This window comes from Narcine bancroftii, chromosome 1, assembly GCF_036971445.1.
Source record: "Narcine bancroftii isolate sNarBan1 chromosome 1, sNarBan1.hap1, whole genome shotgun sequence".
NCBI lineage: Eukaryota > Metazoa > Chordata > Chondrichthyes > Torpediniformes > Narcinidae > Narcine > Narcine bancroftii.
This window is the reverse complement of record NC_091469.1, coordinates 393,786,838-393,809,253: the sequence shown is the minus strand read 5'-3', so window position 1 is coordinate 393,809,253 and position 22,416 is coordinate 393,786,838. Positions and strand designations below refer to the sequence as shown.

Here is a 22,416-nt window from a genome sequence, read left to right as displayed (position 1 = left end):
GTCCAGAGATACATCGAGTGAAGAAGTTGAAAGTCCAATTTGAGATGCTGAAACTGAGAGACCTGATGATGTTCCAGAGGCAGTTACCAGCACTCCTGATGAAGTGACTAGAGCGCCAGAAACACCCGAAGCCGTGGTGATCAGTATTTCCGACGCCGAGAGTGAACAACCGAGAAGCGACGACAATATCGCAGGCAGGCCGAAACGAAACCGGAAACCGCCCAAACGGTACGAAGACTTTGTGCCATAGTTTTAATAAGAACTTTGGGACAGTATTTTAATCTTATATCATACAGTGCATGTATGAATGCTGTAGGAAGTAAATTTTATGTAGTTGAGTTATAGTATTACCATTAGTTACGATGTTTGTATGTTTCTGAGGGATATTGGTAAATGAAGGTAAAGTTTATTTCTGATTAAAGGAGGGATGTCATGATAATGAATATGTATGAGATATACCGGAAGTCACGTGGTATGAGAGAGAGTGATAAGAACACAAGCAGGAGAACAAAGGCAACGGGAGAATAAAGACACTCAGAAGTTTACCTGATAAAACTTGTGTTTAATGTTTTATTAACCACATTTCGGGCCACAAATGTGACACCTGCCTCCTGACATTTAGGGGTGACTGTCTCCCTGAAGCTCCTCTCTATCACTGCCTCTGCCTTCCAAATGTCTGGAGTTCATCCAGCTCCAACTCCAGTTCCCTAACTTGGTCTCCAAGGAGCTGCAGCTGGATACATCTCTTGCAGCTGTACTCATCAGGGATGTTATGAATGTACTCTGACAAAAAAAATGAATTTGAACTTGAAGTGAATGAAGCATTCCATGTCAGCATGCAGCATGACCAGAGACGATTGCCTAATAAGCAGTGAAAGCATAAAACTCATTCATCCTTGGCATTTAATGGCATCGACATTAATGGGTCTCACACCATCATCATCCAGGAATTGAACTTGACATAACTATCATGGCAACAAAAGCAGATCAAATATCCTGCAAGACATACCTCACCCAAACCCTTTCAACATCTACAAGCCAGAAACATCATGGAATTCTCCCCATTTGTCTGAATCATTGCAGCTCCATCAAAGCTCAGTAGCACCCAAGTCAAAACACTTTTATGGGAATGCATCCACCATCCTGAATAATTATTCCCTCACTGGTTAAAGCGGGAATATAATAGCATAGACAAAATAAAATATGGATCAAGAAATGCAAGTGGGATTAAGGGAAAGATAAATGAGACAGCTTTTTATTGAAATCAAAATCCTTCAGATGCAGCTAATCTGAAATAAAAGCAGAAAATGCAGCTGAAATTGTTCCTTTTTCAAGTTGTACGGTCTGCTTCTGATAAGAGAGGTTTCAGAATGAAAGGTCAATTCTGCTCTCCAACACTGAGTTTTCCTAGCAATTTTTATCTTGTTTTTAAAAAAGAAAGGTGGAATCTCGGTTATTTTATTGATCCGTAGTTCCGATGGGACCAGAAGTTTTGGGATGAAGCCGAATAGCAGCGCACTGTCACATTCCAAACGATTGGCTGAGAAGTCATTCCATTGGTGTAGTCTTCAGAAACCGTGCAATTTTTATGAGAACTGTTTCCAGAACCAAAAACCAAATCCTCAATTTTAACATGTACTGAATACAGAAAATTGGGCACACATTAAACAAACATTCGGTTCAACTCCAAACGATGCATGATGTCTGGAAAATCTAGCTTTAAATATATTTCCCTCCCACCACCACACCCCCCCCCCTCCCCCCCCACCCAGCCCTGCGCCCCGCGCGATGGCTAGTAACATTCATAAGGAGCTTCAGATCCCCAGAAGCACTTCGAGGCTCGGGGATGGAATGTTACACCTAAGACTCAGTCAGAGGTTTGAGTTTGAAATCTTTGTTACGGTGACATTATTGGTCTGTCTTTTCCTGTAAACTTTGTTGCCGCATTTCTTCTGCTAGCGAATTCTACCTCAGCTTTCAAGTCCCAAAGTTCACTTGTTATTTCGGGAAGAGAATCGAAGATTTGTTACTATTTCTAATCTTCATCCAAAATATCCGTGTTTTTTTCTTTTTGTGTGTGGGGGCACACATGGTTTCGGAAAGTTTTCAGCACCACCTTATTATTGGCGAAATGTGGCATTTGATTCATGGAAAATCCAATTGGGAACCATATGTTTAATCAATACTTTGTCAGTAATTTTTTTTGCGAAAAGGCGCGGCTACGGTCCAGTTGGACATAAATATATATATATTGTTTTCTGTTTAGTGGGAAACGGGACTGAGATGGCAACTCAGTTAGCGAGGGTGATTGCATTGCTTCTCGTGTTTGTGGCTTTGGCTCCGACTGAAACTGACAGCCGAAAAGGTGGGATGAAGAAGGGAAGAAAGCAACTTGGGTCAATTATCCAACAACTGGACCAAGAAAAAGGTATTGCAACATTTATACACTTGACTATAATTGTATTTCTTTACTTAATGTGCAATTGGAGACATTCCCGCCTCGGCAGCGGGTTGTTGCGAATTTCATTTAGTACAGCGGCGTATCCACATTTCACAACCCACTTCATCAGAACGGGAGTCCATTTGGATCTTCTGTGTATCCAATATCTGAGAGGATACAAATGATTCTTCCCATGTGTACGAGCCCAGAGGACCCCAAAACCCAGCAGCAACAGAACTTCACCAAGACAAATGGTTACTTAAACAAAAGTTGCTTTTAATTATCATTAAACATGAAAACAAGATCAAACTTGATCTTATTACTATTAACTTACTTCACCTAACAACCCTTTTCTAATTCTAAGCGTAAGTGTATGTAATGTGTGTGTACGTTTAGAAAAGTTATTTGATTACCCTTATCATTTCTTTTTTTTTCGAAATTTATTTATAGTATCTCCATACATTCATTTCAAATTGACTTAGTATAATATTACATAATAGATACTAAATAATTTTCAAATTTTCACCCCCCCCCCACCTCCCCTAACCCCTTAGGAAACCACCTTGTGGTGGTTAATTCCCAAAAACCCAAATGGGTGTGGTATAAACCACAAGTGGCATATGACTTTCGGGAGCAGAAGTACCACTCCCTCCCCCCCCCCCCAGGCAAACAAAATACACCTGTAAACCGAAAAATCATCATTTCTTATATCCATAAAACCCCGGTCCATCAATTTAACCAATCTTATTCATAAACTTTTTTTTTTGAAAATCCAAACTTGATATTAAATTTTGCACCTTTTCCACCCTCCCAACACTGAGTTAAACATTGTTTACAATCAATAAAAGTTTTTTTTTAAATTTTTTTTCAAGACTTCCTGAATTTCATCCACTGAATTAAAACACCTCTGAACATCCCAGTTCAACACCGAATCTTCCATACTTCTCAGTCTCAAGTTGAATTTGTAGCTTACTTTCAAAAAAAGTTTTTTTCAAATCTTTTAAAGTTTTCTTGAACATAATTCCTTCGGTCTTGATCTTCTAAAGCATCAATGTTATTCATAAGTTCTTTCTTCTGTGTTTCCCAATTTAATACCAAATTTTCCACTTTGTCAATCTTCTCAATGTTAAGTTGAAATTATTGTTTATTTTCAAGAAAAACTTATTCAAAATTTTTAACTCTTCTTGGACATTGCTCCTTCGACTTTAATTTTATAAATCATCAATCTTGTTCATAGTTTCTTTCTACTGAATTTCCAAATTTAATAATAAAGTTTCCGTTTTTTCCAATTTTCTCAATATTAAACTGATCTTGTTGTTTAGTTTAAAAAAAACCTTTTCAAAACTATTAAAATCTGTTTGCAATGTATGCATACTCACAGATTCACTCTTCCAATATTCCATCCAAAAAAAAATCACTGATAAACCTTATTGCAGGTCAAGGAGTTCCATATATATGTTTATCTTCAGAAAATATTTCAAATATTTCAAATCAACATTCGTCACCATCTTTCAAAAAGGAGTCCGAAATCAACTTTAATAAGTTCTGTTCTTGAGAAAATTCCAGCACCAACTCCGGCTCTGTCTGGGCAAATAGGTCAAATTTCTTCCAAAGTCAAAGAATGTAATTTTGTTCTGTATTTATAGATAATAAATTCATCCTTCCGATATTCCATCCAAAAAAAATCACTAATAAACTTTAATGTTATCTAGATTTTTAAAACTCACGGGCAACCAATGCCAATTACTGCAATTTATCTTCATAAAACATTTCAAATCAATATTCATCACCATCTTTCAGAGGGGTGTCCAAGGCCAGCTTATCCGACAGTCCAATTAATGAGCTCCGTTCTTAAGAAAATTCCAGCCTTGACTCCGTGGTTCTGTCTGGGCAAGTAGGCCGAGTTTCTTCCAAAGTCGGAGAGTGTAGTTTTGTTCTGTATTTGAACTCTATTTTCCTTAATCTTTGTTGCCATTTTAAACATCTTTCAGAGGGGTGTCCAAGGCCAGCTTATCCGACAGTCCAATTAATGAGCTCCATTCTTAAGAAAATTCCAGCCTTGACTCCGTGGTTCTGTCTGGGCAAGTAGGCCGAGTTTCTTCCAAAGTCGGAGAGTGTAGTTTTGTTCTGTATTTGAACTCTATTTTCCTTAATCTTTGTTGCCATTTTAAACATCTTTCAGAGGGGTGTCCAAGGCCAGCTTATCCGACAGTCCAATTAATGAGCTCCGTTCTTAAGAAAATTCCACCCTTGACTCCGTGGTTCTGTCTGGGCAAGTAGGCCGAGTTTCTTCCAAAGTCGGAGAGTGTAGTTTTGTTCTGTATTTGAACTCTATTTTCCTTAATCTTTGTTGCCATTTTAAACTAAAAACAATTGATAAACAAAACAAAGACTTTTAACAGAAAAGAAATATTCTTAAAATGGGTATTTATATAACTGCCTGGGGGAGACTGGGAATGCACGTCCGCTCCCTACGCCATCTTGCCACGCCCCCCACCCTTCTCATTTCTCATTTCTCCAAGTTCATTGGTTGCGGGCATTTCTTAGATGGCACAGAGTTTAATATTTATGAAGTTCACCAAGCTTTGGTGCTTGAAAAATAAATGGTTACCCCTCAGGAAGGTTCTTGTCAGTTTTCAGAGAGAGATTTGTTGTTCTCTGGTCACCCACAAAACTGATTCCTTCTGATCACCCATGTCAGTGTCTTGCCAAAGAAACTTGCCCCATCAGGGTTTTCTAACCCTCTTTCTTTCAGGTCACCACAGAGTTTCTGTTGGTTTCTCTTCTTTCAAGTGAAACATTAGGCAGCCAGTCCTCTCCTCTTGTATGGACCACAAGGGCCTTGACCAGGCTGAACTAAGAAGTCACAACCCACCTTAAAAATGGTTTTTTTCTACAAGCTTGCCAGCTTGTCCTGTTCCAGTCCCAGCTGCTGCTGCTCAACTCCAGCACTATAGAACAGAATTCTCTCTCTCTCTCTCTCTCTCTCTCTCTCTCTGAGAAAAGCCTCTTTGACTCTCTCTGCTTGCAAAACCACATGACCCTCCTAGCACAGCAAACTGCACTCAGACAGCCTACGGCACTAACCCTAATCTTCCGAGTTCTTTCATCTGTTGCTTTTCAAAACAACAATTCAGAGCAGAGCTCCAGTATTTTAAATGAGATCTGTTCTGAAGTTTTTGTATATGACCTACACTAAAACATGCCACAATTTATCTACTTAAAACATATCTATTTACAATATAAAATATAACATAATCTGTCACACATGTGAATAAAGCATTTGTTTTTTTATTAGAGAAGACTACAGTGTATCTTAAAATGAGAAATTAAATGTTCTTACTCATTAAATTATGCATTTGAAAATGAATTATTTCATGAATTGGCACTGATCATCCACTATCTATGCAGAAACCTTTGAAAAGCTACATAAAACAGGAGACTTGATTAGAATTGATGGCAATGCTCCTGTTCCTGATGGAAGGAGCACTTTTAAATATAATAATATAACATAATATATAATATAATATATAATATTATTATATATAATATAATATAGGTGGGATTATGAGTAGGGAAGACTGCCATTGCTACACTGCCCCTGCCCCAATGTCCCCTGCTGGCTGCCCCTGCCCAACAGCCCCCGCGGCCATCCCTGCCCCAACAACCTCCGCAGACTTCCCCTCCCAGTGGGGTGGGGCTGTCAGGTTGTGCAGAGTGGGGCTATCAGGCTACCTGACACTTCGTGACCAGATGTATGATATGGCTTTTTAGAATTGCTGTCAAAGTCCTAAAAATTAAAGTAATGCCTTCTTTGTTACACTTAGGACATCTCCACTACAACAAAATAATCACAATGGTCCAGTAATTATCGTTAGATTAAACCATTCCAATGCTAGGTGCATCAATTGAAAGTAATTTTAGATCTCCTGACAATTATGCTGTTATTGGCAGCTGGTTACCTTGTAGTGTATCAGAGGGGAGGTGGATCGCAGGCTGATGGAGTCATCAGCCCACCCCTAAGCAATTAAACAGAATTTATTTGAGATTCAAAATCTGAAAGATCAAATGAAGAAAGTACAAGCAGAAACAGCTACAAAGCATCATCAGTTAATGTAAAAAATAGACGTTTTAGAAAATTTCAGCAGATGGAACAATATCAAGATTGTTAGACTTAAGAAGGGGACGAGGGTCAAAACTTGAAAAAATTTTGGCAACACTAGATACTGGAATCTTTGGGTCAGGCTGCATTTCAAAGTGATTTGGAGAAAGAATGAGCCCACAGATCACTGAGACCTAAAACTCAGGCTGACCAAAGGTCCTGCCCAATACCTGTCAGGTTCCTTCAATATGAAGTAAGAAAGAAGATATTGGAGCTGGCAGTGAAACAAGCTAAAGAAAGACAATCACCTTTGATTTATAATGGAAATAATATTTTCCTTTATGTGGTTAAAGGTATATTGTGGGGAAAAAAGCTAAGCCTTTGTTTTCAGATATCCAGCTGTTTTGAACATCTTCGTCCTGTGAGGGAGTAATAGATTATTTTTACTGAGCCTAATGAAGCAAAGGTATATGCCGATTCTTTGCCTGTTGAAGATCATCAAATGGTTGTTTGAGTTTCAAGAGAGTTTAAAGAGGAGGAAGTTTTAACTTATATTGTGCGTGATCTAATATACTGGATAAAATTAATGTATTAAAAGTGTGATGGAATATTTGGGAATGTTTTTTTGGAGATAAATTGGTAAAATTAGAAACCCACACTTTAAAACTGATTTTATTTGAAATACTGAAGAATTCATATTCAGTGACTTTACAGAAACTATGGAGAATGTTATGCACATTTCACAAACAGGTGAAAATTGTAATGATGTCATGAAATGGAAATACTATTGTCTTGGAAGAGCCAGGTTGTCTGTGTTGGATCTTTTTGCAAGGCTTTTGATGTGCTCACTCAGAAGTCATTGAGAGGTTCTTGTTTACCTAAAACAACAGATGGGAGCAGAAGACTAACTCCTATTGGTTGCTGGAGAAGGTCAGGGGTTTTGCAAGTGAGAGGGAGAAGGATATGCTGCTGTCAAGTTTGAATCTCAGATAGAGAGAGACACAGTAAGCTGAAACAAGCCAGGGGAAGCTTGTTGGAACTGAAACAGAAGCTCCAGAGTAGTGGATGGCTGGAACTGCTATCTATCTGATGTTTCTCTTGGAATAAGGGAAACAGAAAGGAACTCTGTGATGGCCTGAAAGATAGAGGTTATCATCTGGAGAGCCCTAATGGAGCAAGTTTCATCAGCAAGACATTGAGATGAGTTGTGGAAATCCTGGAACAACACATCTCTCTCTGCAAACCTAAAAGAACCTTCCTGAGCAGTAAACCAATTACCTTTTGAGCACCAAAGCCTGGTGAACTTTATACATGTTAAATTCTGTGCACATTATAAGAATTACCTGCAACCAGTGAGCTTGGAAGAATGAGAAGTGAGATTGAATTGTGAGCCAAATAACTTTTCTTAAATTTACACACACATTACATACACGTGTGCTTAAAATTATAAGGGGGTTAAGTTGGGTTAGTTAAGTTAATAGAGATAAGTTAAAGTTTGATTCTGTTTTCATGTTTAAAGATAATTAAAAACAATTTTTGTTTAAGTAACCATTTGTGGTGGTGAATATCTATTGCTGATGGGTTTTGGGGTCCTTTGGGCTTGTAACGAAAGGTCTATTGATAAACTTATAGTAAAGGATGGTATGATGTTTCGAGTGATTTAGTGGGGAATGTGATGCTGGCCACTCCACTATCATTGGCACTAATTCAACCAGTTTTGCATCCCATACAGATCAGGGTGATAAAGACACTTTAACATCATGTGACTCTGGGGTTTTGCCTTATCTTTCTTCTATTTTCTTCCTTATCTTTTCTTTTTTGGTTCCTAGCCTGGACTGTTTATAGATGTAAGATATTATATAGAGAGGGTTGGGTTGGATGGCGAGATGGAGGGGGGTGCTGGATGGATATAGGTTTTAATTTTGATGTCTAATGGCAGGGAAATTGTCATTTATTACTATTAATATTAATGGAATTCGGAATCTGATAAAGAGAAAAAGATAATAAAAAATTATATGAAAAAAATTAATGTAGATGTGGCTTTTATGCAAGAAACTCATTTAACAGAAATAGAACACATGAAACTAAAGAGATTGGGTAGAAGGGGTATTCTCTTCTTCATTTAATTCTCAAGCTAGAGGAGTAGTGATATTAATAAATAAAAGTTTATAAATCAAAATACTGGATGTAATGACTGATAAAGTGGGGAGGTATGTGATGGTAAATTGCAAAATATATTCTGAATATTGGACCTTGATGAATATATATGGACTGAATGTAGATGATGGAAAATTTATACAAGAAATTTTCATGCAGTTAGCTAATGCAAAAGGGAAAATAATTATGGGAGGAGACTTTAATTTTACCTTTGATTTCAAATTGGATAGATCAGGAGGAATTATGGTTAAAAATAAGGTGTCAAAGGATGTGAAAATTTTATATATCATAGTATCAAATATAAGGCGAGGATATTGTCTGACCATTCACCTTTAGTTATGTCAGTCTTACTAGAGGAGGAGCAAAATATAGGTTATAGATGGAGGTTTAATGCAGCATTCCTGAAAAGGTAAGATTTTTGTGACTTTATAAGGCAACAGATATTTTTTTTTTAAATGGACCTGAATGAACATTCTGTAACTAATAGGTTTGTCGTATGGGATTCTTTGAAGGCTTATTTAAGAGGACAAATAATAAGTTATATGGCTAAGGTTAAAAAAAGAATATATCTCTGAAGTTAATTCTTTGAAAAAGGAAATAATAAAGATGGAAAAAGAATTGTAAAATTGAGGGAATGATGAACTAAGTAAAATTTTGGATTTAAAGAAATTTAAGCTAAATACAATACAAACATATAGAGTAGAGAGGGATATAAAATGAACTCAACAAAAATATTAAGAATTTGGTGATAGAGCACATAAAGGTTTATCATGGCAATTGAAGACTGAACAAGTATCGAGAACAATAGTAGCTGTAAAAGAAGATTTGGGTCAACTTACTTACAAAAAATGAGGTATTAATGAAATATTTATGAAATTTTATAAGAAATTATATAAATCGGAATCTTTGAAAGATGAGGATAAAATAGATGAATATTTGTCCAAAATTATTTTACCACAGTTAAGCATAGAAGAGAAGATAGAATTAACAAATCCATTTTACAGTTACAGAATTATATGATATATTGATGTTTTTACAAAACAATAAGGCTCCAGGGAGGATGGTTTCTCTCCAGAGTTTAATAAAGAATTTAAGGAGTTATTAATTATTATATTTATGGGGTTGTTAGATCAAATGGAAGATCTTTGGGACTTAAGTGAGTCATTTAAAACTGTGTTAATAACAGTTATTCCAAAAAAGGATAGGACCCTCTGCTTCCATCTTCATATAGACCAATTTCACTATTGAATACTGATAATAAAATTTTGTTGAAACTAATAGTTAATAGATTAGCTAAATGTTTACCTAAATTGATGAATATTGACCATATAGATTTTATTAAAAATTGATCAACAGTTAATATTGTTAGATTTTTAGGTTTAATGGAAATGGTTCAGAAAAGAAAAAATATCATCAGTGGCTTTAGCTTTAGATTCAGAAAAGGCATTTGATTGATTAGAATGGGACTATATATTTAACAAACTGAAAGTTTTTGGAATTCTGACATTTTATAAATTGGATAAGAACATTATATTATTCTCCAAAGGCTAAAGTGATTCCTAATAGACAAATATCAAAATCGTTTTAGTTGGAAAGGTCATCCAGACAAAGCTGTCCATTATCTCCTTTTTTATTTGCATCAGCTATAGAACCTTTAGCTGAGGTGAGTAGAAGTGATAATGAGATTGAGGGCTTTATGATACATGATAAAGAACACAAAATTAGTCTTTTTGTAGATGATGTAATACTATATCTTACAAACCCTGAAGGCTCATTACAAAAAGTAAATGATCGATTGGTAGAGTATGGGTTAATATCAGGTTACAAAGTAAATGCTGATAAAAGTGAAATGATACCAATGATCAAGGCAGACTATGTTCAAGTTAAGAAAAGGACAACATTTAAATGGCAGAATGGTGCAATTAAATATTTAGGAATTAATGTTGATAAGAATTTAAATAATTAATTTAAATTAAATTACATAGCTTTGTTGAGGAAAATTAAAGAAGATTTATTAAGATGGAGAGATTTGCTGATTTCTTTAATAGGAAGGATTAATTGTGTGAAGATGAATATCTTTCCTAGAATACAATACCTTTTTCAATCTTTACCAATTTTTGTACCAATTTTCAAAATTTAAATAAAAGTATAAGAAGATGTATTTGGAGGGTTAAAATGCCTCAGATGGCATTGGAAAAATTAACATGGAAATTTGATCAAGGGGGACTTTGATTACTTAATTTTAAAAATTATTATAAAGCAACTCAACTTGTATTTTTGTCTTCTTGTTATCAGACTGATGAAAAGATTGCAGGGGTGCAAATCAAAATGAGTAAAATAGGAGAAAGTAATTCTGAACACATTTTATATAAATGGCATGAGGGATTATTAAAAGAAAAATCAGATGCACCAATTTTGAAGCATATACTTAAACTATGAATGGAGAACATGTAGAAGGAGGAATGGAGAATTATCAGTTGGCTAAAATGATATTAAATCAAAATCCTTTAATTCCTTTTATGGTTGATAATAATTATTTTGATATTTGGTATAATTGTGGAATAAAAAAAATAAGCGATTGTTTTTTGGGATCTGTTTTTTTAAAACTTTTGACCAATTGAGAGATAAGTAAAATATACCATATAATACTATTTTTTCTTATTATCAACTTAAATCATATTTTAAAAGAAAATTAAGGAGGAATTTTAAATTATCAGAAGAAAGTCCATTTGAATATCTAATAACAGATATGTTTATTGAAAGATTTATTACTAATTTGTATATAAAATTACAAAAGACTGTTCAGAAAAAGGATTTATTCAAATGTAAATCCAAAGGGGAAAAAGATTTATATATAGAAATTCAAGATGAAGTATGGTCAAAATTACGCTATGAAAGTGTAACTAATACAATTAATGTTAAATATCAAATGGTACATTTTAATTTTTTACGTCAATTATATTATACTCCATACAAATTGCATGCTCTTCATTCAAATTGTTCTGATCAATGTTTTAGATGTTATAAAGAAGTAGGATCTTTCCTGCATGCAGTCTGACAATGTGAAAAAGTAGATAAGTATTTTATTGGGATGAGTTTTGAAGATGCAAATTTTTGAAGGATCCCAGAATATTTTTATTGGGAAATATTTTCCAATTGAAGTTAGATAGTTATCAAAAGAAGTTTTTAAGTGTAGCAATAGCAATGGCAAAGAAATCTATAGCTGTAACATGGAAATCTGGTGATATTGTGGGGTTGAATAGATGGTGAATGTAATTATTAAATTGTATACCATTAGAGAGAATAACATATAATTTATAAAATCGACCAGAAAAATTTGATAAGATTTGGAAACCCTACATGGATTGGAGATGGAATACAGCATAGGGAAGTGTATGTTCGTTAACTTTGCCAGAAGGACTAAAGACAAACTATTTTCTAAATGGGGAATCTGTGGAATTTGATGCCACAAGTGGCTGTGGAGGCCAAGTCATTAGGCATATTTAAGCAGAGTTTGATAGGTTTTTGATAGTAAAGGTGTCAAAGGTTATAGGGAGAAGACAGGAGAATTGAGTTGAGAGAAAAAATAAATTAGCCATGACACAAAAGGCAAAACAGACTCAATAGGCCAAATAGCCTAATTCTGCACCCATGACCTTTGATCAAAGCATTTATAAAACATCTGAAAAGCAGCTCAACTGAAAGACCATGGTTTCCTGTACAAATGACTAAAACATGAAAATAAATTTGTTCAACTTTCTCCCATGAAACACCAAATAGCATTCATGGAGTCTTGTTCTTCAATTCAAGTCACCTTTATATATCATTCAAACCATAGACAAGATAATTCTGTCTCTATTTGTTATTTTCATATTGACCTCAATTGGCTTTCTCACTTGAAGATTAAATATTAGTTAATGAGAAATGGTTACATCTTAGCATAGTAACACACTCAAAAATATTTCCAGGAACATCATTAACATTAGTTTGAAACTGAGTCACATCTGATGGTATGAGGATGGGTCAGGTGACAGATTTTTAAGTGCATCTTAAAAAAGGAGAGAGCTGATGAAGGCCAATCAGCTGAAATGATAGATAAATCACAAGGCTTTTTTTAATTTTACATATAAAATACAGAACGATAACAAGTAGTTTGGTCATGAACCAAGAAAATAATAGTGTATTTTTAAAATAATGTGTTATAGTATATTCAACTCTATACTTTGAATTGTATGATGATGCCACTACATGACCTACTCAGTCTCTCTTCAATTTATTATGTTCTATCTCGGTTAAGTGTGTTTCTTACACAAATGCAATGTCCACTTTCTCTTTTTTTTAGTAATGTCAGTAACCTCTTCCTTTTAATTTGGTTGTGTATTCCATTAATATTTATCGTCATGTAATTTAATGTACCCATCTTATACCTACTTTTTCAATTCTCTCTTGTCTCAACTCTTCCATTTCTCTTTTTCCAATATTTCTTTTTAAATTATTTTTGCATGTCTCAATACATGAACACACAATTAAAAAACAAATGATCCTAGAAACCCATAGAAAATATAACACAAAATATTCCTACCCAAAATAACATTAACCCCCCTACATTGGGTTGTCTTTGACTCCTTGCCAGACAACCACAACTCCCTTATCTATTTGGGTTGTGGTAATAACCGCAAATGTCAACAGATTTTGCAGTAGCAGTTCTTCTTCCCTCCCCAGAGAAATACTCTACATTTTCCAAAAATATAACAAAGCTCCTTTTTTTCCCTTCTTTCTTATCTTTTTCAACCTTAAACTTTATATTCACATTATTATCTTTACAACTTATTTCTATACATTGTCTTGGTAGTCTTTTTTAGTACTTCTCGTTTTGTTGTCTGTTCGGCAATTGTTCTGCAAAGTGTTGGGCTTCTTTCAGGTCTGGGAACAGTCTATTTATTTCCCCAGGAATGAATAAATTTAATACTGCTGGATGTCGTAGCATAAAATTATAGCCTTTCTTCTATAATGTCTGTTTTGTCAAGTTAAACTTCTTCCGTTTCTTTAAGACCTCGAAAGTAATCTCTGGGTAGAAAAAATATTTTTTGTCCCTTATATTCCAGTGGTTGTTTATTTTCTTTTACTTCTTCCTTTGCCGCTCTAATATTTTTTTTCTCATTGTGTATCTTAGTAACTTTATTATTATGGAGCATTATTTTTGGTTTGAATGCAGCTCTGGTGCCAATGCTCTCTCTGCTCTTTTGATTTCCATTTTATCTTGTAGTTCTTCCACTTCCAAGACTTGTGGGATCTATCTTTTTATGAACCCCTCTATGTCTGACCCTTCTACACCTTCTTGCATGCCTACTATTTTTGTATTGTGTTGTTTGCTATAATTTTCCAACACATCATTTTTTTGAATTAACAAATCTTGTATCTCTTAAATTTCCTTGTCTCTATCTTTCAGCCTTTCTTTTAGTTCATTCATCTCTAATTCCACAGCTGCCTGACTTTCTTTCACTTTATCTGTTCTTTTTCCTATATCTGCTATGGCCAGCTCTAGTCTTTGCATTCTATTTTCTGCTTTTTCCATTTTTATTTTTATTGTGTTAAATTCTGTTCTTAAAATGTCTTTTAATGTCTTAATTTGTTCATCAAAATATTCTCTATCTATTAACTGTTTATTTTTTTTACCTTCCTCTTTTCCATGTAAGTCTTTGTCTTCTTTTTCTTTTCTCTCTGGCTCCTTCTCTTGTCTTCTGTTCACCTCTTCTTGCTGCGATATCGCCTGCCCGAGTTTCTCTGTCACTTCAGTTGTATCCTGTTTCTAGGCCCTTCTCCCGTCAGTGTCTTTTTTGTTATACGCACTGCTCATGCGCGAAGAGTTGCTCATGCACAGTTGCGATTCTTTTTGTGGCTCAGCGGGCCATTTTTGTAGTCTGTTTCGGGAAGGACCATTACCCAACTGGGCATCTAATGGCTTCAGGGATCAGGTGTTCTTTTCTATGGAAAGGACTACCTCTTCTTTCTGCTGTTTTCCCGTCTTCTTCTTTATCTGTCTCTCTGATCTTCTCCTTATCAAGGTGCCATCTCTTGGGTTTTCTGGTTTCTTTATCTTTCAGGTCTTCTATGTTTTTTCTGTCCAGCTTTGTTTTTTCTTTTTTTCTTTTCTCTAGTTTTCCCCAGCCACTACTCCATCAGCGTGACGTCGCCCACTATGTCTTCAATTTTTTTTATTGAGTTAGAAAAATGTCCAGACTTGATGTGAAGCTTGCATAGTTGAAAATACAGTAAGTTTTCAAAATTTAGAGAAAATAGATTAGCAGGAATATTTAAACAAATGCATATACTAAACAAATGGAAGATAAATTTTGTTCAATTGCATTCTTAACTGTAATAGCAAGATAATTATAATATCAAGGTGGCTCTGTTAGCATAGCGATTAAACAATGGGTTGTATGTTTTCCTTGTGACTGCATGTGTTTCCGCTTTCCTCCTACCTTTCAAAATGTACGGGGGGGGGGGTGATTGTAGGTTAATTGGGGTAATTGGGTGGTACAGGCTCGTGAGCCAGAAGGGCCTGTTAGCATGTTGTATGTTTAAGTTTTTAAAAAAATTAAATAAACCGTATAACATACTCATGAAATAATTTTGTTGTTTTCAGTTCCTTTCTGCATTATAGAAGTTGCTTTCATTTTGGATAGCTCAGAGAGTATCAAGCATCTCCTATTTGATAAAGAGAAGCAATTTGTGATTGAATTCACTGATAAAGCTGAGCAGTTTAATAAAAATCTGCAATGGAAAATGGCTGTTCTACAGTACAGTAGTTCAGTGAAGATGGACCACACTTTCAGAGAATGGCAAGGATTTGATCATTTCAAGAACAGTGTAAAATCCATGGATCATATAGGCCATGGCACGTATACTTCATATGCCATAGGGAATGCTACTCGCCTCTTCCAGACAGAGGCAAGGAAGGACAGTGTCAAGATTGCCATTTTAATGACAGATGGAGTGGATCATCCCCACAGTCCAAACCTTCAGAATGTTGCAGCTCACGCGAAGCATAATGGAATTTTCTTGTTTTGCATTGGGCCTTCGCATATTTTTTCAGACCTGTCAGCTGTGGCAAGTCATCCATCATCACAATTTGTTCATGCCATAAGGGACACCAACCTTACAAGCAATATACTGAATGAAGTGGTAGGTTGAACACTACTTACAATTCCACATAACTAATTCTCCTTTTATTTGGAATTGAACTGATGACAAACTGTTTCAATCTTCATATCTGTATTTAGTAACACAAAAATTAAAATAAACTGAAAACACGGTAAATCCATAATTTGGTAAAACAAAAGACTGATTAAATTTGAAGGTCAGAAATTAAAAATCAAGGATTTATTTTTTATGCCTTTAATTGCCCCATTGTGAAGATGTTTTTGAAAGGAGTGTATATGAGTTAAATGTTCCTTTTTCAGTGTGATAGAAGATATTCAATTGCAGTATAACCTGCATTTACATCTTAAGTGCTGGCTGGATGTTTAGATTTATATTTGTTTTACTACAATTAATTTTTCATCCATTTCTAGTCTAATTTAAACCTTAAATTTGAGTTCCTTATTGAGTCCCATTAATGCAGTTTGTGATCTTCATAATATGATGGGTATGTTCTCCAAGTAATTTTTCTTCGACAAATAAAGTTCATCAGATGCCCAGAAGACCAGATGTCACTATTACTTGAATGCTAGTTAGCTTACTCATTCTTTTTATGCAGAGAATTTCTTTCATAATTTTACTTCTTGTCTTTAAGTTAAGATGTTTTGTGTTTCTCACAGATCTTTCCTTCATCAATTTGTTCCTCATGGTTTATTTCAACTTTGCTTGTTTCTCCTACCTCTATCCAGAGAATTTCAACCATGACTGGTGTTATGAGCCCAGAGGACCCATAAATCCAGCAGGAATAGATATTCATCAAGATAAATTGTTACTTAAACAAAAGTTGTTTTTAATTATATTTAAACATGAAAATACAATCACACTTTAACTTAACTCTATTGACTTACTTAATCTAACTTAACCCCCTTCTAATTCGAAGCACATGTGTATGTAATGTGTGTGTAAGTTCTGAAAAGTTCTTTGGTTCACAGTTCAATCTCACTTCTCACTCCTCCAAGTTCTCTGTTTGCAGGAAATTCTTATACTGTGCACAGAATTTAACATTTATAAAGTTCACCAGGATTTGGTGCTTGAAAGGTAAATGGTAGCCACTCAGGAAGATTCTTTTCAGTTTCCAGAGAGAGATTTGTTGATCCTTTTACTTCCATCAGCCATTCCAGTATCTTGGTGATGAAACTTTCCCCCTCAGGGTTCTCCAGATGATAACCTCTTTCTTTCAGGTCACCACAGCGTTCCTTCTTATTTTTCTTTTTTTGAGCAAACTTTATTTAAAAGATAACAAAAACATAGCATACAGTTTAGAAATAATCAAAGAAAATTTTACATTAAGACCCATCCCACCCTCCCACCCCTAAAGCCTCCCTTTAAGGGGAGCAAAAAAAGAGATTATATATATAAAAAATATTGTAAATGTTAATAAAATTTCAAAGTATATCTAAATGCATATATTTCAATATGGAGACCACTTACTAACAAAGAAAGAATAATTGTCAAAATTTTTTCCATAATTTTTGCCAATGTGCTATATTAATCTCTATCATCTTTCCAAGTTCTAGCAACACATTTATGCACTACTGATAACACCAAACATACAAAAGCAATTTGAATTTTATCCAATTCCATTCCCCTTAATGAATACAAATTTCTCAACAAAAAAAATCATTGGATCTAATGGTAGTATAAAATTATAGAATTTCTCCAAAACTACTTTAATTCCTTGCCAAAATAATTGAACTTTAACACAATTCCGTAGAGCATGTAGAAAAGTTCCAATACATGAACCACATCTAAAACAAGAATCTGAATTACTAAATCCATATATTTTTTTAAACTTTTCCAGGGTCAAATATAATTGATGTAAAAAATTATAATTATCCATTCCACATCATTCACTAGTAAATTTAATTACATTGTCCTGACACACATTCACCCAATTATCTTTGGGAAAAATAAATATTAAACCACTCTCCCATTTAAGTTTAGATTTCTCCCAATCTGGTTTATCCATATTATTTTGTAACAAATTATACATAACTGAAATATAACCCTTTTTCAGTATAGAGGAAATCAAAAATTCAAATCTCGACAATGTAGGTAAAATCATCTCTCTACCATAATTATCTTTTATCAAAGCTCTAAGTTGATAATACACAAACAAAGAATTTACAGGTATAGCAAATCTTTCTCTCATTTGATTAAAAGAAAGAAATTGCCCCTCTACAAAACAATCTTATATTGTCTTTATACCTTTAGAGTCCCAAATATTTAAATAATTATTAAACATTGAAAAAAGAATAAGCTGATTATACAATGGAGTTAAAATTGATAATTTATCTTTCATCCCTAACACCCTATTTTTTTTAACCAAACCTTTAACAAATGTTTCAATATCGGCATATCATATTGCTGTAACAAAATCAAATTTCAATGAAATATAAATTAATGTATTTCAACCCTAGGAATACACACCATCTCCATTTTAGCCCAGATAGGAGGATGATCTAAATCCATCAATCTACTAATAAATTTCAACTGGACCGCTTCATAATAATTTTGCAAATGTGGTAGTTGTAGTCCACCCAATGTATACTTCCATGTAAGTCTATGCAACGCCATTCGAGCTAGTTTACCTTTGCATAAAAACTCTCGCACTGCTTTATTCAAATCTTGAAAAAAGTCCTTAAAAAGTAAACAAGGTAGTGACTGAAATAAATATTAAATTTGATGAAAAATATTCATTTTAATATAATTAACCCGACCAGTCAAAGTTAATGGAAGATCTTTCCACTTAATCAAATCTGCTGTAATCTGTCTTAATGTAGGTATATAATTTAATTGATATAATGGTTGATAATTCATATCCATAAACACACCTAAATATTTAATTTTACTTGTCCACCTTAATTTTGTAATTGTTTTAAATTCAAAATAATCTCCCACTCCAACTGGTAAAATTTCACTTTTATCCCAATTAACTTTATATTCCGATAATTCTCCAAATTTCAACAAACACTCTTGCAATTGTTCCAATGACCATTCTGTTCTGTCAAATATACCAACACATCATCCGCAAATAAATTAATTTTATATTCTTCATTCTTAACCTTCATCCCTCTAATTTCTTCATTTTGTCTAATAACCTGAGCTAATGGTTCAATAACCAATGCAAATAGGGTTGGTGACAATGGGCAGCCCTGTTGAGATGAAACGAGTCAATTTAAATAGTGAAGAAATCTGTCCATTGGGTTCATATATAAAGCCTTAACCCAACCAATAAAAAAATGCTGAATTTAAATTTCTATAACACTTTAAATAAAAAATCCTACTCAACCCTATTAAAAGCTTTTTCTGCATCTAATGCACCTAATGGTTAAGTTGCTTTCGATATGCGTTGACCAAAGTAATTAATTGAAATATATTATCTGATGCATTTCTATTCTTAATAAAACCTGTTTGATCAATGTATACCAATTTGGGTAAATATTTAGCAAGTCTATTAGCTAATAATTTTGCTATAATTTTATAATCAACATTTAATGAGATTAGAAAAGCGTGCAATAAGGGAACAGCTGTCATCATGGGAGACTTTAATTTGCATATAGATTGGACTAGTCAAATTGGTAAAAATACAGAGGAGGAGGAATTCCTTGAATGTTTACGGGATGGTTATCTAGACCAATATGTCGAGGAACCAACTCGGGAGCAGGCCATTTTAGATTGGGTATTGTGCAATGATAAGGGGCTAATCAGCAATCTTGTTGTGCGAGGCCCTTTGGGTAGGAGCGATCACAATATGATCAAATTCTCACTCGACATGGAGAGTGATGAAATTAAAACCAAGACTAAGGTCCTGAATTTAAATAAAGGGAATTATGATGGTATGAGACGGGAGTTGAGTAAGATTGATTGGGTGGTGTTTATGGGGGAATTGACTGTGGATAAACAATGGAAAGCATTCACAGATCTAATGGAGAAATTGCAAAAATCGTTTATACCGATTTCGCATAAAAATAAACCAAAAAAGGTGACTCAACCATGGATAACAAGGGAAATTAGAGACAGCACTGGGTCCAAAAAGAGAGCATATTAATTGGCCAAAAAAAGTACCGCAACCGAAGACTGGGAGCAGTTCAAGATGCAGCAAAGGAGGACAAAGGGATTAATCAAGAGAGCAAAAATAAATTACGAAAGTAAGCTTGCGGCAAATATAAAAACCGACTGAAAAGCTTTTATAAATATGTCAAGAGGAAAAGATTGGTGAAATCCAGAGTAGGTCCTTTGCAGACGGAATCAGGGGAATATATAATGGGGAATAAGGAAATGGCAAACCAATTAAATTCTTACTTTAGTTCTGTTTTTACAAGAGAGGATACAAATAACCTCCCAAGGATGTTGGGAAACATAGAGACTAATGCAAGGGAGGAACTGAAAGAAATCAGTATCTCTAAGGACATGGTCTTGGGGAAATTGATGGGATTGAAGGCAGATAAATCCCAAGGGCCTGATAATCTACATCCTAGGGTACTCAAGGAAGTGGCCATTCAGATAGCAGATGCTTTAAGAATTATTTTCCAGAACTCGATAGACTCAGGATCAGTACCCATGGATTGGAGAGTAGCTAATGTTACCCCACTATTTAAAAAGGGGGGGTAGAGAAAAAGCGGGGAATTATCGGCCTGTGAGCCTTACATCAGTAGCAGGCAAAATGATGGAATCCATTATTAAGGATGTAATAGCGGAGCATATGACTAGCAGAGAAGGGATCGGACGGAGTCAACATGGATTTACAAAAGGTAAATCGTGCTTGACAAATCTATTGGAATTCTTTGAGATGGTGACAGGTAAAATAGATGGGGGAGAGCCAGTGGATGTGGTGTACCTGGACTTCCAAAAGGCCTTCGATAAGGTCCCGCATAAACGACTGGCTTACAAAATCAAGGCTCATGGGATTGGGGGCAAAGTATTGATGTGGATTGAGAACTGGCTGGCAGGTAGAAGACAGAGAGTTGGGATAAATGGCTCATTTTCTGAGTGGCAGGCGGTGACCAGTGGGGTACCACAGGGATCTGTACTGGGACCCTAGCTGTTCACAATTTACATTAATGATCTGGATGAGGGGATTGGATGTAATATCTCCAAATTTGCAGATGACACTAAGTTAGGACGGGTTGTGTGCACGGAAGAGGGGGTCAGGAAGCTCCAGTGTGATTTGGATAAATTGAGGGACTGGGCAGATAATGTGGATAAATTTATGTGGATAAATGTGAGGTTTGTATTACTATTTGAATGGCAATAGATTAAGTGATGGGGAAGTGCAGAGAGACCTAGGGGTACTTGTACATCAGTCTCTGAAGGCGAGCATGCAGGTACAGCAGGCGGTTAAAAAGGCAAATGGTATTTTGGCCTTCATATCAAGAGGGTTTGAGTATAGGAACAAGGATATCTTACTGCAGCTGTACAGGGCCTTGGTGAGACCACACCTGGAGTATTGTGTGCAGTTTTGGTCACCTTATCTAAGGAAGGATGTTCTTGCAATGGAGGGAGTGAAGAGGCAATTCACCAGGCTGATACCTGGAATGGCAGGAATGACTTATGAGGAAAGATTGCGCAAATTGGGATTGTACTCCCTGGAGTTTAGAAGATTGAGAGGGGATCTCATAGAGACATATAAAATTCTGGCAGGACTGGACAGAATGGATGCAGATGGGATGTTTCCAATGATGGGAAAATCCAGAACCCGGGGCCATGGTTTGATGATAATAGGCAAACCATTTAGGACCGAGATGAGGAGGAATTTCTATACCCAGAGGGTGATGAATCTGTGGAATTCATTGCCACAGAGGGCAGTGGAGGCAGGTTCATTAAATAGATATATTTCTTCAGTATAAGGGTATTAAAGGTTACGGAGAGAAGGCAGGGACAGGGTACTGAACTTTAAGATCAGCCATGATCTCATTGAATGGCGGAGCAGGCTCGAAGGGTCGAATGACCTACTCCTGCTTCTATCTTCTATGTTTCTATGTTTCTATGTCTATATGAAGACACTTTTAATGGAACTCTATCTTTTTTTGGAATGACAGTTATTAAAGCACTGGAACATGATTCTGGTAACTTCTGATCTTCAGTAACTTGATTCAACACTTCTCCAAATTCATTAGAAAAGTCATCATAAAAAAAGTTTATAAAATTCCACAGGGAATCCATTGTCCCCTGGGAACCTTTCCTTAGGCATTTCCTGAATAACTTCCTTAATTTCAAAATCCGTAAATGGAGATTCCAGTTCTTGAACATTATTTCCATCCAATACCGGTAACTTTAATTTAGATAAGTAAGAATCAATAGAACCAATATCCTGTTTCCGCTCAAAAGGTATATAATTTTTGATAAAATGAATGCAACTGGTCATTAATTTCTTGACAGATGCCTGTTCAGCTTTCAATTGCCAGGCAAGTAACTTGTGAGCTCTTTCTGCCAACTCATAATAACGTTGTTTAGATTGATTTATTAAGCACTCAAACTGATAAGTTTGTAAAGTATTATAACGTAATTTCAACTT

General features: G+C 35.1%; 1 protein-coding gene across 2 annotated transcripts in view; it reads left to right on the top strand.

Moving 5' to 3' along the window:
- The first annotated feature begins 1,795 nt into the window (after window positions 1-1,795).
- The window catches only part of LOC138751433 (collagen alpha-1(XXVIII) chain-like), a 216,801-nt gene continuing 196,180 nt past the window's right edge, over window positions 1,796-22,416 (top strand). For both annotated transcript variants that reach the window (XM_069913684.1, XM_069913685.1), the window contains exons 1-3: window positions 1,796-1,877; window positions 2,267-2,428; window positions 15,346-15,884. In XM_069913684.1, the coding sequence (XP_069769785.1) occupies window positions 2,284-2,428; window positions 15,346-15,884 (684 nt within the window). In that variant the 5' untranslated portion in view covers window positions 1,796-1,877; window positions 2,267-2,283. The remainder of the gene's footprint in view (window positions 1,878-2,266; window positions 2,429-15,345; window positions 15,885-22,416) is intronic.